The 16,454-nt window shown below is 46.4% G+C and overlaps 1 protein-coding gene across 3 annotated transcripts in view; it reads left to right on the top strand.

Moving 5' to 3' along the window:
• Window positions 1–16,454, top strand: part of MYO18B (myosin XVIIIB) — a 549,955-nt gene that overhangs the window by 388,325 nt on the left and 145,176 nt on the right. For all 3 annotated transcript variants that reach the window (XM_030218025.1, XM_030218027.1, XM_030218024.1), the window contains exon 35: window positions 4,134–4,286. In XM_030218025.1, coding sequence (XP_030073885.1) covers window positions 4,134–4,286 — 153 coding nt within the window. The remainder of the gene's footprint in view (window positions 1–4,133; window positions 4,287–16,454) is intronic.

The following is a 16,454-nucleotide window of genomic DNA, read 5'->3' as shown; positions in this document are numbered from 1 at the left end:
TCGTTGCCAACAAGTGACAACCTTGTAATTCCATAAGAGCTGTGGTGTCTGAATAATAGAACAGACCAGGAAAGACCCCTATGAATTCTGCACAGTGAAGCACAAAATCAAGTTAAACACTGCAAAGTTGGAAGCTAGGAGGGTAATTCTATAAGGGATCACCTCGATGTAAATGCTAGTAAAGCACTTATTTGAAGCCTTTATGGGTGGAGTCTGGCAGAGCACAAACATAATTAACGTACATGGATTATAAAATCCTTATATTCTATGTGTGGTCTTTTACAATCTAAGCATGAGCATTTACACCAGCTCTATGGCTGGTATAGGTATTCACACCTTGAATATAGGCACATTTTCAGCCATATCCTATAAAGAAAAGCAGGTACATTTTTCTTTATAAAATAGGTTTCAAATTACCACCTTCTTGGCACCTAAAAACAGTGCCCCTCTATAGGGGTAATTCTCTATAGATCACTTAAAGTTAAGATGATGCATATTAAGTGCAAATTCTATAGTGGTGATTGTGTGCACAGCTGCCCTTATAGAATACTAGCGTGAGTTCACATTCACTCACCTAACTTTAGGCGTGAGCACTTGTGCCAGCTGCTCATGCATAATTGTACTAATAATCTGATTCCCAAGCAACTGTTATTTCAGACTTAAAGTGCCAGCAGAGTAGACATCAATTCAGAAGGACTTGCATAAATAACTCAGCATACTCTAAATATTTCTGAACACATTTTCATACATTTTTTAAGGATCATCAGAGTTAACAGCATGAACGTTGCAATCCAGACTTTCAAGAGCAATGATATGCAAATCTTCATTGATCTATGTTTTTTTTTTTTTTCAATTTTTCAAATAAATTCACTTATTCAAATGTCCACATTACTCCATGATTAGCAAAAAAAAAACCCTTTTTGTTGAATAATGTTTAGAAACAATCCAAAAACATCTCAAATTTGACAAATGTCACTAGCGCCACTTAACTTGCAGCTGTTGTCCACAGTGTTGAGAACCTCCACTGGATAAGTGAATTTATTTGAAAAACTGAAAAAACATGGATCGATGATGATTTGCATATTGTTGCTCTTGAAAGTCTGGATTCCACGCCGACTCCAGCCCTAGACCTCCCCCACACTAACCAGATAGTGCCCTGGCAGCCTTCCTGGATTTTCAGTGGCACCAATTGGTTATGGGGTTGCTGAAAATCCAGGAACAGGAACAGCTGAACAGGAAGAACCTCTACATCAAAACATCCAATCAAGCAAGAGTAGAGGCTGACCAAAGGACGAGTCCAACGCTGGAGACAGTGCTTAAAAGATGCTTTATTAGTTGCTTGGACAAAAGGACCCGACACGCTCCGTGTTTCGATGTCACAAAGCACCTTCTTCAGGGATCACGTTAGTATTCTAAGTAATATACTGAGCAAACAAAGCTTCCCAAAGGCATCTGCTCGATTGGACAGTATTCTCAATCGAGCAGATGCCTTTGGGCAGCTTTGTTTGTTCAGTATATTACTTTGAATATTACTTTGAATACTAATGTGACCCCTGAAGAAGGCATTTTGTGATGCTGAAACACGAACCATGTCAGGTCTTTTGTCCAAGCAACTAATAAAGCGTCTTTTAAGCACTGTCTCCAGCGTTGGACTCATCCTTTGGTCAGCCTCTATTCCTGCTTGATTTGGTGAAAATCCAGGCATCACTCAGTCAAGGGGAGACAGTTATCTCCCTCCTGAATATCAGCCTTTCAGTGGCAAAATCGTAACTTTAACAAAAGGCTAATTCTTTCATCTTCTTTATTGAGGGTGGAAAGGTAAAACAAATTGGTCTGTCTCTTTCCTCACCACATCGATGATAGGTGGGAATATGAATTTGTCTCCTTGTGTGAACAGTACATTGGGTGAGGTATCTATCCCAGGGAAGACACAGCCTAGGTGTGGAGTTTGGGTGTTATCATTGATTCCCAGTTGTCGTTTCAGGAACAAATTGTGAGATCACTTATTTTCAGTTACAGATGATTAGCAAATGAAGCCCATGTGGAATCCCTACGATTTTACAATGGCGGTACAGAATTTGATATTGACATGGTTAGACTATTGTAATGTGTAATATTTGGGGGTGGCTAACCTGCTTATTTTTGAAGGAGAAGGCCGGCCATCTTCCGACACAAATTGGGAGATGGCCGGCCTTCTCCTAAGGCTGGCCAAATCGGTATAATCGAAAGCCGATTTTGGCTGGCTTCAACTGCTTTCCGTCGCAGGGCCGGCCAAAGTTAAAGGGAGCATGTCAGAAGTGTATCGGAGGCGGGGCCAGGGGCCGTGGTTAAGAGATGGCCGGCCTTGGCCAATAATGGAAAAAAGAAGGCCGGCCCTGATGAGCATTTGGCCGACTTTACTTGGTCCTTTTTTGTTCACGACCAAGCCTCAAAAATGTGCCCCTAAATGACCAGATGACCACCGGAGGGAAATGGGGATCACCTGCCCTTACTCCCCATTTGGTCACCAACCCCCTCCCACCCAAAAAAAAAAATTGAAACATTTTTTTGCCAGCCTCAAATGTCATACCCAGCTCCATGACAGCAGTATGCAGGTCCTGGAGCAGTTTTTAGTGGGTACTGCACTTCAGGCAGGCGGACCCAGGCCCATCCCCCCTACCTGTTACACTTGTGGTGGTAAATGGGAGCCCTCCAAAACCCACTGTACCCACATCTAGGTGCTCCCCTTCACCCGTAAGGGCTATGGTAGTGGTGAACAGTTGTGGGGAGTGGGTTTTGGGGGGCTCAGCACACAAGGTAAAGGAGCTATGTACCTGGGATCAATTTGTGAAGTCCACTTCAGTGCCCCCTAGGGTGCCCGGTTGGTGTCCTGGCATGTGAGGGGGACCAGTGCACTACAAATGTTGGCTCCTCCCATGACCAAATGCATTGGATTTGGCCGCGTTTGAGATGGTCGCCATTAGTTTACAATATCGGCGAAAACCAATGGCGGCCATCCCTAACGCCGGCGATCTCTAAGGGCAGGCCAAATGTTGAGATTTGGCCGGCCCTGACCATATTATCAAAACGAAAGATGGCCATCCATCTTGTTTTTCGATAATATGGTCGGGTACGCCGCTTGACAGGGCTGGCGTTAGAGATGGCCGCCCTTATAGATGGCCGGCCCCATTCGATTATGCCCCTCCACATCTCATTGGGCTCCTTTTACAAAGCTGCACTATTAATTAGCAGCACACGGATTGCAAAGAAGCCAATTCTACTCCCAAGGGTATCTTCGTATTCAGCACTCCACTAATCAATAGCACAGCTTTGTCAAAGGAGTCCATTGTCAGGCGTTGCAAGTGATACAAAATTCTGCGGCAAGGATTATTGTTGGAACGTGTGACACCAGTTCTAAAACAGCTGCACTGGTTACCAGTTGTGCGGCAAATACAATATAAGGTGTTGATATTGATCCATCAGGCGTTAGATCAGGCAGGCCTTAGTATTTATCACAGATGGCGCAGATATATCGCCCTCCATGGCGGCTGAGGTCGGAGAAGATAAGACAGCTCTCTCTGGCAGTGCTGAGTAGATTAAATTACGTTGGAACAAAGCAAGTGCTTTTTCCATAGCAGGTCCGTTGCTATGGAATAAGCCCCCCAACCACATGTGTGTTGGTTCGAATTTGTGACCATTTAAGAAGTTTTGAAACTTATTGTTTTTGCAACTTTTTTCCAGTATATGATTCTATAGCAGCCACTCAGTATGTTATAGTACAGCAGCTGTATTAACGCCAAGTTTGAAGGACTGTTGGCATGTTTCATGTAGAACATTTTTATGTATTTTTTTTAACAATACTTTTTTTTTATTTTTCAAAACAGTATGTTTTTATTGTAAGTCACTTAGGGGGTCCTTTAACTAAGGTGCACCAATGGATTTAGTGTATGCTAATGATTAGCGTGTGCTGAACGATAAGATGCCCCTTCTATTTCTATGAGCATCTTATCATTTAACGCATGCTAATCTGTGTGCGCTAAATCTGTTAGCGCACCTTAGTAAAAGGATCCCTTAGTTTTAAGCGGGATATAAATTCTATAAATAAATAAATAATGTCCTATGCTATGGATCTAATAAAGCCTTTCTGACTGCAGATTGGTCATCGAGACTTCGATGTGGAGAAGCGTCTCCGGCGAGACCTGAAGAGAACACATGCCCTTCTGTCAGACTTACAGCTTCTCCTGGCGACCATGGAAAACTCGGGACAGTCAGTGAGCAAAGGAGAACTGGAGAAAGTTCAGAGCCAGGTTAGATCTGTATTGAATTTATAATCCGTGCTGCAGTGTAAATTCATAACATATCTAGGATTGTCCTAGGGAGCATAAGTGTGTGCAGGGTCAGGTTTTAGCGCTGCTGTACTGGGACAGACCAAAGGTCCATCCTGTTTCCAACAGTGGCCAATCCAGGAGTGGAGGAGTAGCCTAGTGGTTAGTGCAGTGGACTTTGATCCTGGGGAGCTGAGTTCGATTCCCACTGCAGCTCTTTGTGACTCTGGGCAAGTCACTTAACCCTCCATTGCCCCTGGTACAAAATAAGTACCTGAATATATGTAAACCACTATGAATGTATATTTATATTTATTGCATTTGTATCCCACATTTCCCCACCTATTTGCAGGCTCAAAGTGGCTTTCATGGTTTTGTTAACATAGTTAATCCTGGATGTCAGGTACAGTTATTGTTAGGCAGAAATTGATTAAGGGAATAAAGAGGAGAGAAGAAGGAAGGGATTTATTAGGGTATTGTAGAAGGTGGACTTTAATAACTGAATGGGTTGGTGAAGTGGATTAGTGAGGTGCTGGATTCTCATTGTATGCCTTGTTGAAGAGATATGTCTTGAGAGAAATGTAGTTGCAAAAACCTCAGAAAGGCAGTATATCAAGTCCCATTTCCCTATATAAGTTTATATATATATATATATATATATATATATATATATATATATATATATATATATATATATATATATAAATGTTATAGAGCATTCTTTACATTAAGCCCCGCCTATGTCCTGCCCATTGGTACTTCCCCCTTCCAAATACGCATTTTGCAAGATAAGGGTGTATTTACAGAATAGTGCTTAGGCATCTATATGGTAGCAGTAGCAGTGCCCCCTAGGGTGCCCGGTTGGTGTCCTGGCATGTCAGGGGGACCAGTGCACTACAAATGCTGGCTCCTCCCACGACCAAATGCCTTGGATTCGGCCGGGTTTGAGATCGCCGGCATTAGTTTCCATTATCGGCGAAAACCGATGCAGGCCATCTCAAAACCGGCCATCTCTGACATTTGGCCGTCCCCAACCGTATTATCGAAATGAAAGATGGCCGGCCATCTTTTTCGATAATACGGTTCGGGACTGCTCTTTGCGGCGCCAGCCAAATAGATGGCCGGCCATCTATTTGGCCGGCGCCGTTCGATTATGCCCCTCCACGGTGCCTAGACTTGCATTCTAAAATTTGGGCATGCTCCCAAGATGCATGTGGAATTAATTGGCAAACGAGCCAATTAATGTCAATAATTAGCTGCAAACCTTCAATTATTAATGCTAATGGGCACCCGTTACAATTTGCACATGCATCTGGGCCGCCACGCTGTCCTATAAGGCATGGCGCCTAGCTCTAATAGCACATAACTCAAAACGGGGGGTGTGACCATGGGAGGGGCATTCTGAAATGTATGCACGTCCTTACAGAATAGTCCTCAGCGTGCCTAACTTGGGCACCAGCACTTACACAGGTTTCAGCATTGTAAGTCTGGCGTCAGACGTTAGGTGCAAGAATCACACCTAATGCAGATTTTTAACTAACGTCGACTTTTGAGCACAGTTTATAGAATTTTTCTCCATAATACACATATAAATGTTAGCACTTAGTTTACAGAATTGCCTCACACACAGGGGAAAAATGTTGTAGTCATGGTGAGGAGAAGAGAAAGAAGCAGACTACATGGTGTGAGGGGAAAGAATGGTAAAAAGGAATGAAGACAGTATCCATTTTGGTGGAAAAAATTGGAAAGTATGTTTTCCACAGAGGTAAGAAATAGAAAGGGATAATACATCTGCAGTAGATGCTAATGGAAGGTGGGAAAAACTCAGGGCTTTTTTTTGAGGGGGTACTGAGTACCGGCACCTTTTCCAGTGTTCTGTTAAAATTGACCCATGGACCACAAGTTTTAATGAAAGAGCTCAGGCTCTACACACAATTCTGCCTTTTGTCATAGATTCTGGGACTGGTTGCAGGGGCCTGGCTATTGTGGAGTGAGTCCCTCAGTGATCATCCCACCCCTGAAGGTGGCCTGGAATTTGAGTACCGGCACCCTCTTTTGCTAGAAACAAATGTACTGGATAAAAGGGACCCATGTGTAGGTGATCAGGCCATTGTGACATCACTGATGAGGTTGGCTGTTAGCCATTGGTGGAATGAGGCATTATGACATCACATTATCAATGTGAGCCAAGTTAGAACAATCAAGCTAAATATTTATTTATTATTGCATTTGTACCCCACATTATCCCACCTTTTTGCAGGCTCAATGTGGCTTACAGAGTGAGGTTATGTTACACGGGGTTAACAGTAAAATAACATGTCTTAACAATAGCTCATGTTGATAAGCCTCCTAAATGAAAGTAAAAGAAATGCCTGTAGAAATCAAAATCACTGCTACATGTGATAAAAGCAGGGCTTTTTTTTTGAGGGGTACTTGGGGGTACTGAGTACTAGGCACCTTTTCCAGTGTCTGCTAAAATTGACCATGGACCACAAGTTTTAATGAAAGAGCTCAGTCTCTACACACCAATTCTGCCTTGTCATAGATTCTGTGACTGGCTGCTGGGGGCCTGGCTATTGTGGGGGTGGGTCCCTCAGTGATCACCCTACCCCTGAAGGTGGCCTGGAATTTGAGTACCGGCACCTTTTTTGCTAGAAAAATTTGCACTGGAAAAACTAGTGGTGTGTGGTGGACAGGGCAACTCCACTACTGCCAACTCCAGACTTTGCGCCTTCTGTCTCGCTGCACCCTACGCCTGGAATAAACTTCCTGAGCCCCTACGTCTTGCCCCATCCTTGGCCACCTTTAAATCTAGACTGAAAGCCCACCTCTTAACATTGCTTTTGACTCTTAACCACTTGTAACCACTCACCTCCACCTACCCTCCTCTCCTCCTTCCTGTACACATTAATTGATTTGATTTGCTTACTTTATTTTTTGTCTATTAGATTGTAAGCTATAGAAGTGATAAGTAGTAGTAGTAGTAGTCTCTTGTAACCAGAGCTAATGTTGTGATGTCATAATGCCTCAGTCCCACCAATAAGAGCCAACCTCATCAGTGATGTCACAATGGCTTGATTGTCCTATACTTGGCTCACTTTATTACATAGCTCTTTGAGCAGGGACTGTCTTTCTTCTATGTTTGTGCAGCGCTGCGTACGCCTTGTAGCGCTACAGAAATGCTAAATAGTAGTAGTAGTAGTCTCTTGTAACCAGAGCTAATATTGTGATGTCATAATGCCTCAGGCCACCAATAAGAGCCAACCTCATCAGTGATGTCACAATGGCTTGATTGTCCTATACTTGGCTCACTTTTATTACATAGCTCTTTGAGCAGGGACTGTCTTTCTTCTATGTTTGTGCAGCGCTGCGTACGCCTTGTAGCGCTATAGAAATGCTAAATAGTAGTAGTAGTAGTAGGGCAGGTGCTGGAAAAATTAGTGTCCCAACAGCTCCCTTCCCTTTTGGGCTCATAGATTCACAGCTGACTCAAGTCAGTGATGAGCCCCGGTAGTGTAGCTATGTGGGGTCATGGGGGCCTTGGGCCCCCCAAATTTCCTGTGGGCCCCTGGTTTTGCTGGCGGGCGTCCCCAACTCCCGCCAGCCAAAGCGTTGTCCAGCGCCGGTCTCCGGCACTGCCTCGTTGCCTGCCCTGCTCTGTCTTCCCCTCACGTCCGGCACATTCCTTTAGCGAAACTGAGCATGCTCAATTTCACTGAAAGGAGCATGCAGGACATGAGGGGAAGTCAGAGCAGGGCAGGCAATGCGGCGGCTCTGGAGACTGGCGCTGGCCAATGCTTCGGCTGGCGGGGGGTTAGGGACTCCCACCAGCCAAGGTATTTGCTGCAGCAGTGGGTGGGGGCGGCGGGGTGGCAGAATAAAATGTGCCCCCACCTCGGGCTCTGGCCCCCTCCAACCGTGAAGTCTAGCTACGCCCACCTCCACCCCAAGCAACAGCCATAGCAGTGGGTGAGAGTGAGATGAGGCAGCTGTAATTTATCACAGTATGTAACAAAGGGAATATCCAAGTACACACAGTACAGTGCATGGAAATGCCGTTATGTTTCATAACAGTTTTACTGCTTATTGCGGTCTTTGTTTAGATTAATTCATGTGTGATACTGTAGCACTGTCCTCTAGTTACCACCGTTTCCAATGCAATGTAGTTCATGTGGGGAATTTAGAGGTGTACTAGAAAAGATATTGAAGAGTAAAGGGGAAAGAAAGGGACTAGAAAAACAACAGCACAACCCTGAAAAGTGTTTGACGGCTTCACAGTTCAATAAGTGGGTCACAGAAAACTGTCACTGAAACTGAAGGTTTTGCATTTCCACTTTGTGGTGCACTGAGAGCCAGTGTTCTTTTACTGGCCTGTCAATACTGCTGGAAGTCTGATCGTAACCTGCTAATCTTTATTCAGTGCCAAGGGTGCATCTGAGTTTCCAGTAATCTTAATTTGGTTTTGTCAGTCTGGACTATGAGTTAGTGTTTCTGTCTCTCTCTCTCTCTCTCACACACACACACACATCTCTGAGGGTCCGATGATCAAATTTTCCACGCTGTTCCGAACAGCGCTTTAAAATTAGCTCCGGAACAGCGCGAGAAAATTAAAGCCCTGATAATCAAAGCTAATAGTACAATCCTCCCACAGAAGTTGTTTGACAGGTTCGGGGCTGTCAAAAAAAAAAAAAAAAGCCCAGACCTGTCAAACAGACCAATGCAACGTGCGGAGGTTGGGCAGTCCTCTGCCCTCCCCTACCTACCCCTGCACACAAGGGGCTAGAGGTCCAGTAGACCTCCATCCCCCCTACCCTGACACAAGGGAGCTGGAGGTTTGGTGGACCTCCATCCCCCCCCCCCACCCGGACACAAGTAGGCTGGAGGTCCAGTAGACCTCCACCCCACATGCAAGAAGGTTTGACCTGGTGGCTCAGAGGGCATCCCCTACCTGCCCTGGTTGCCTACTGCCCCCCTCCCCCACAAGCTCCCCAGACCCCTCTGTACCTAGAAGCAGGAGGAAGGAGCTGCGCTCCCTCCTCCTGTGAGTGCCGCTTTCAAAATAGCGGCGCACTGGGCAGGACTTCAGTACCATATAATGAAGAAACTTCCTTAATGGTACTGAAGCCCCATCAAGTGGATCGCAGGATGCACCATGCAGGACAGGATGCCACATTTGAGCGCAGCACATGCAGGAAGAGGGAGTGCAACACCCTCCTTCTACTTCAAGATATAGGGGGGGGGGAGGCTCGGGGGGGCACTAGGCCACTAGGGCAGGTGGGGAGGTGCCACTGGGCCAGCAGGGCCCAGAGGGGGGGCTGTAAGTATGCAAATGCATGCTGTACATAAGTAATGCCACACTGGGAAAAGACCAAGGGTCCATCGAGCCCAGCATCCTGTCCACGACAGCGGCCAATCCAGGCCAAGGGCACTTGGCGAGCTTCCCAACACGTACAAACATTCTATACGTTATTCCTGGAATTGTGGATTTTTCCCAAGTCCATTTAGTAGTGGTTTATTGACTTGTTCTTTAGGAAACCGTCTAACCCTTTTTAAACTCTGCTAAGCTAAACCGCCTTCGCCATGTTCTCCGGCAACGAATTCCAGAGTTTAATTATGCTCTCCATTCCTCCCCAGTGCTCTGCAAATCCTAAAACCAAAGGAAGCAGCACCAATATGGTGCGCTGCCCGCTGAGCGTGGACAAGAATACCTAATGCCCGGCATTTGCATGCTACTTGCATTCCGAGCCGGCGAGCTCATTGTTACGCGCGCCTGCCGGCTCCGATCATAGGGCGCAGGCAAATGCGGGTGGTGGTCTCCAGCGCTAATGGCCTCCAGTGCTTGTATTTGCTTTTGATCGTCCGCCCTACTACTTTGTAGATTCCAGTTCGGCTCCTCAATCACAGGGCTTTCCCTCCTCCTCCTGTCTAATAAACTCTATTCAAGCTGGTGTTTCACAGCTTGTCTCTGTATTCAGGGCTCTCTGACCCCACTCAACCCTCTGAATTTCCCTCTTTGTGCTGAGTAACAGTATTAGACACCAAGGAGCTCAGGAGCCCTAGTTAAAGGCTGATCTCGCTTCCTCACAGAAGCTCCCTTTGCTATTAGGTCAGCAGTGCACAGTGAGATAAGCTACAATTCTGAAGCTGGAAAAGGTGAGGGAAGCTGATTGGGATGGAACAATAGACCAGCTCATCTTCACTTTCTCTTACAGTATTTCTTTTTTTTCAATTTTCAACGCGCTCCCATCTGAATATAAAAAAAAAGAAGATAGAATTGGGCCAGGCCTGCTTTATTTTCCTTTGAGCAGGGTTTGGTGGACAAGAGGTGTATGTTCCGCCATTCTAGTAGTCAGCTTCATGTGTTGGGGGGGGGGGGGGAGGGCCTGAGCAAGGGTCTGCGACTGTGGGTGAAGGGGAAAGAAAAAGGCCATCCTGTGCGTGACGTGCATGGTGAAATATCTAAATATAGAAGCGGAGACTGTGCAGCTGAAAAAAGATGTTCCTAGCGGTTGTTAGATGAATCAATGCTAAGAGACAGCGCTGGAAAATAAAGCGGAAACTCAGAAGCTTTCAGGGAGGCTAATTTATCGCCTGCAGCATGAAGTTTAATGCTTATTTTGTACTGATGTGCATGTCTAAATCATCAATCGAGGCACAGCAAATATTGACACGGTAAACCGTGCAGGATATTGACACAGATAAACTGGTAGTTGCAGTGCTAGCATTTTCAGGTGGCATGAATTATTTACCTCTGAAGAAGCAAAGATACCAGAGCGTCAACAGAAAACCAGCTACCCACAACAGTAAGGCTCTATTCGGGACCAGCAGAGAAAGCAGTATTGATCAAACACAGGCACTGCCAGGGCACAACCTTCCCCAATCACATTCCATGCCAAAGTTTCCTTCCTTTGCTCCTACAGAAATCAGAATGAATGAGTCCGCTACTTTGTTAATGACCGTAGACATGACAACAATTACTTTACAACTTTCTGAGTACAGGGATCGTGGATTTGAATCTACTAATTGTGGGGGTCCCAAACTCACGTTCCTCGAACCAGACAGCCTCTGATGATGTGTATACATATATTTTAAAGATCAGTGATTCAGTAGCGTAGCCAGAGTTCAATTTTTAGATGGGCCTGGAGGTGGACTGGGTGGGCACGGGCCTCGCATTTCCTCTCCACCCATGTTTTCTATTTTCTTCTGCGTGGCGCTTACCTGGCAGTAATCGGCAGTTTCCGCACACTGGCCGCTTACCGCCCGATTAGCGCGTGAGACCTTACCGCTAAGGCAGTGGGTGGGGGGGGGGGGGGGGGTAAGGTCTCAGGCCAAAAATGGACGCGCGCTAGTTTTAATTTTGCTGCACGTCCATTTTCGGCCACAAAAGAAAAATGCCCTTTTCCAGGCGTCCTGAGAAATTGACCTGCGCGCGTCCGAAACATGGAGCTACATCAGGCAGGCCACTTGTAGGCACTCCTTCGTAAACGGGCCCCTTAATGTGTGAATTCTTATGCCATGTGAAAGGCTGGTGTAAATATTCACACCTAATGGCAATTGCACATATAAGTGATTGTATTCTATAGCTTATGCACACAACTGCAAGACACACCCCCTGATCTGTGCCTGTGCATGTCCCCTTCGTGGTGCTATACCACCCGATTTTCAAAGTGATTTAACTGGGCAGGAGAGGCTCCTGCCCACCTTAAATCACGCGGGAGCCACCCAACCTCCTATATTCAGTGGCACTAAACCAGGCAGTGCCACTGATATCATCTCTGACCACCTGTGTAAAAAGTGGACAAGGCTGGGGCGGTACAGGAGGTGGTATTCGGGAGGAGCCAGCGGTTATGCTGCTGCCGGTAATATTCAGTGCTGGGAGCCACATATGCAATTTGGCACTGAATATCTGGGGCTATCATACCCACTGCTAGCTGTCGGAGCTAATGCAGGTCCTGTATAATTTATTTTTAATTCCCTTCTGAACCTTGTTCTGCCCCTGGAAACAGCCCCCTCATTCCAGGTAGTCCACCCAACCTGCAACATGACAACACCCCTCCCTCCAGAGTGTCTCTCCCAACCCTTCTGGGCTCGATAGCCCCTCCCCACGTCTATCTCCTATCCATGGTGGTCGGGTGGGGGCAGGTGCGAACCCCACATGCACTTTCCCCTAAAGGTAGCATCTTCAAAATGGCTGCTGCGATGTCTTGTGGTAGTCTTGTACTGCCGTGGGGTTTTCGCTGCCCTCATCGCCCCACTGAACCACCATGGGTAGGAGATAGGACTTGGGGTGCCTATCAAGTCTATGGGTGGGTTGGCAGGATGTTCCAGAGGGAGAGGTGTTGTCAGTGTGTTGCAGGCTAGGGGGTGTTCTGTTCTTGCAAAGTATTCCTAACACTGTGCTTGATATTCAGATTAAATCAGAGCACTAAAACATCACTATAAGAAGACAGAATCCTTGAACCAAGATCTTCTTTAATGCAGTGGATTAAACAAGGAAAAATAACTTACAGTTCAGATGTGCTAGACAAGAGTTTTTGCCTTGCAAACTAGGAGCCTGTTCTCATCCAGCTCTCTCTCCATGCAAGAGAGAAGCTGGGAGAATTCAACAACACACTGAGTAGTAATGCTGTTTATACTTTTACACTGGTGAAATCTTGATAGATTCACAGTAGCTTGAAAGGATCCTACAACAGAATACGGCATAGGTAGTTCAGTTCACAGAGGAGATATGTCGCAGACTAACTCTTACAGACCTGATGGGAAGAGAAGGGGGGGGGGGGGGGGTGGGGGCAACTTGCCCAGAAAGCTTAGAGAACAAAGGCAAGCCAATAGAAAGAGTCCCATAGACACAGGGAGCTGGGAATATGCTCTGAAAGCGCTATAAAGGACGTTGTACCCTTTATAGAGTAGCATTCAGCAGACAAAATTTTTGGCGCTGATTTTTGTGCGCCAGTTATAGAATTTACCTGAAATGCCTGCTAAGCTAGCATTGCACAAAAGGACACTCCGCGCAGGGGCGTAGCCATGACAACAGATTGTGGGTGGGCCTATGCAAGAAGCGGGTGGGCACCAAGTGTTCCCCCCCACCCCAGCACTACCATCACCACCACCCAAAAAATATCTAAGCTGGCAGGAAAACGCTTCTTCCACCTTGGCAGTCTGCAAAGGCATGCGCGGAAAACTGAGCGTGCGCAGGTTCCGGTATCGGTTGAGAGTAGCGTTTTTGTTACCATTAGGCAGAAGTCTTCAGCTGGCGGAGCTTGGGATCCCCCACCAGCTACCGCTAACTTGTGCTATGTTGGGTGGGCCTAAGCCCTAATAGGTGGGGCCCTGGCCCACCCAGGCCACCTGTGGCTACGCCACTGCTCTGTGCAGAGTGCATTTTTCTGAATACTAGTTTAGCACAAATCATCCTGGGTGCAATTTATTGAATCTAGCCCTCTATGCGCTACTTGTGTCCCCCCCCCCCCCCCCCAGTTTCTTGATCATAGAACACAAGCACGTGTAAAATATCAGTGACGCTAAAGCCGTTTCCATATAGCAGAATATGAAGTAAGACACGCAGCCTTCAGCTCCTTCTTTCCAGCACAGGTGCAAACATCTGGTGTTCACAGATGCTATTTACGTGACGGCACTAATCGGTTACAGAATGCAGATATATAGTTCTTAATTGCTGATTTTTTTCAGGACTTGTTTGTTGCTGCTGGAAATATTCAACATGGGTTAATTTCCATAGTAATTGGCTTCTGATGGTGGCTCTCATCACATTTTATTCTTTACTGTTTACTCTGGCTTTTGTTTCATGCCTAATTTTGTTATGCTTTTATACCCTGAAGTGGAAAATTATGATCTGCCGCGTTAATTATAACATACAGTTCTTTGTAGTCGTTTTACTGTATTTCTACATGCAATATTCCCATTATGGAAGATGACCCACTGCAGCCCCCCCCCCCCCCTTCCATTTGCAGGCAGCCACCCTGTTCTGCCCTCATTTACATGGAAGCAGGCGAGCAGCACAGAGCGGTTTACAAGTTTAAAATAAATCCATTTAAACGCAAAAAAGAACCACAGGAATAATAGGATAGCACGCCAAAACACACAAGACTGCAAATCCCTGTCATCCTGTATTTCCCTGTAATTGCCATGCTCTAATTAATTAGCATGTGGTTAGTGCGTGAGCCCTTACCGCTTACAAAATAGGTAGTGTTAGGAGGGGTCATGCATTAATGTCCGTGTGCTAATGGGGAAACTGACGCACGGCCACTAATGGGAATAACGGGAAATGGGGTGCTAAAAGTGGCCTCAACAAGCTGGAAAGGCCTGCGCTGGGGACTGCGCTGGCCATTTCTAGCGCAACTTAATAAAGGGCTCCCAAGTTTGCAGGCCGTTTCTGACTATCAAATAATCGGTTTCACATCTGAGTCAGAGGGAATAGAATTCCATAAACTTAGGAAAACTGCGCCCAAAATCACTTCTGTGTTAGCTTTCATTTAATACTCCTGCCAGAATTCTGCACAACTGCAGAGTGAAGAATTTGTGCAGAACCGTGGCGTACCGAAGGCAGGGCGGTGGGGCGATCCGTCCTAAGTGCACGCTGTAGGAGGGGTGCAGGGAGCAGCCATGGGGCTGTCAGCTCTGCCTGTTCCCTGCTCCCCCTGATGTTACTTCCTGTTCCGGGGCAGAGGGAGCAGGGAACCGGCGGAGCTGACAACCGTGTGGCTTCTCCCAGCACACCAAGATGTAAGAACAATGTACCCATTGGGGGTGGGGGTGAAGGTGATGCACTGGGGGGGGGGGGGGGTGCTCTACCCGGTGGTGTTGATGATCCGCTCCGGGTGGCAGCCAACCAAGGAACACCACTGCTGCAGAATTTGCCAGTCACACAGAATTAACTTTTTTTCCTGCATGTTTTTCATTGCACATGCAAGTTACATAAGTACATAAGTACATAAGTAGTGCCATACTGGGAAAGACCAAAGGTCCATCTAGCCCAGCATCCTGTCACCGACAGTGGCCAATCCAGGTCAAGGGCACCTGGCACGCTCCCCAAACGTAAAAACATTCCAGACAGTTATACCTAAAAATGCGGAATTTTTCCAAGTCCATTTAATAGCGGTCTATGGACTTGTCCTTTAGGAATCTATCTAACCCCTTTTTAAACTCCGTCAAGCTAACCGCCCGTACCACGTTCTCCGGCAACGAATTCCAGAGTCTAATTACACGTTTTAAATTTACCACACTGTAGCTTCAACTCATGCCCTCTAGTCTAGTATTTTTGGATAGCGTGAACAGTCGCTTCACATCCACCCGATCCATTCCACTCATTATTTATACACTTCTATCATATCTCCCCTCAGCCGTCTCTTCTCCAAGCTGAAAAGCCCCTAGCCTTCTCAGCCTCTCTTCATAGGAAAGTCGTCCCATCCCCACTATCATTTTCGTCGCCCTTCGCTGTACCTTTTCCAATTCTACTATATCTTTTTTGAGATACGGAGACCAGTACTGAACACAATACTCCAGGTGCGGTCGCACCATGGAGCGATACAACGGCATTATAACATCCGCACACCTGGACTCCATACCCTTCCTAATAACACCCAACATTCTATTCGTTTTCCTAGCCGCAGCAGCACACTGAGCAGAAGGTTTCAGCGTATCATCGACGACGACACCCAGATCCCTTTCTTGATCCGTAACTCCTAACGCGGAACCTTGCAAGACGTAGCTATAATTCGGGTTCCTCTTACCCACATGCATCACTTTGCACTTGTCAACATTGAACTTCATCTGCCACTTGCACGCCCATTCTCCCAGTCTCGCAAGGTCCTCCTGTAATCGTTCACATTCCTCCTGCGACTTGACGACCCTGAATAATTTTGTGTCATCGGCGAATTTAATTACCTCACTAGTTATTCCCATCTCTAGGTCATTTATAAATACATTAAAAAGCAACGGACCCAGCACAGACCCCTGCGGGACCCCACTAACTACCCTCCTCCACTGAGAATACTGGCCACGCAATCCTACTCTCTGCTTCCTATCTTTCAACCAGTTCTTAATCCATAATAATACCCTACCTCCGATTCCATGGCTCTGCAATTTCTTCAGGAGTCTTTCGTGCGGCACTTTGTCAAACGCCTTCTGAAAATC

The sequence above is a fragment of the Microcaecilia unicolor genome, chromosome 11 (assembly GCF_901765095.1).
Source record: "Microcaecilia unicolor chromosome 11, aMicUni1.1, whole genome shotgun sequence".
NCBI lineage: Eukaryota > Metazoa > Chordata > Amphibia > Gymnophiona > Siphonopidae > Microcaecilia > Microcaecilia unicolor.
The sequence above is the reverse complement of the archived record's forward strand: the minus strand, read 5'-3'. Positions and strand labels throughout refer to the sequence as shown.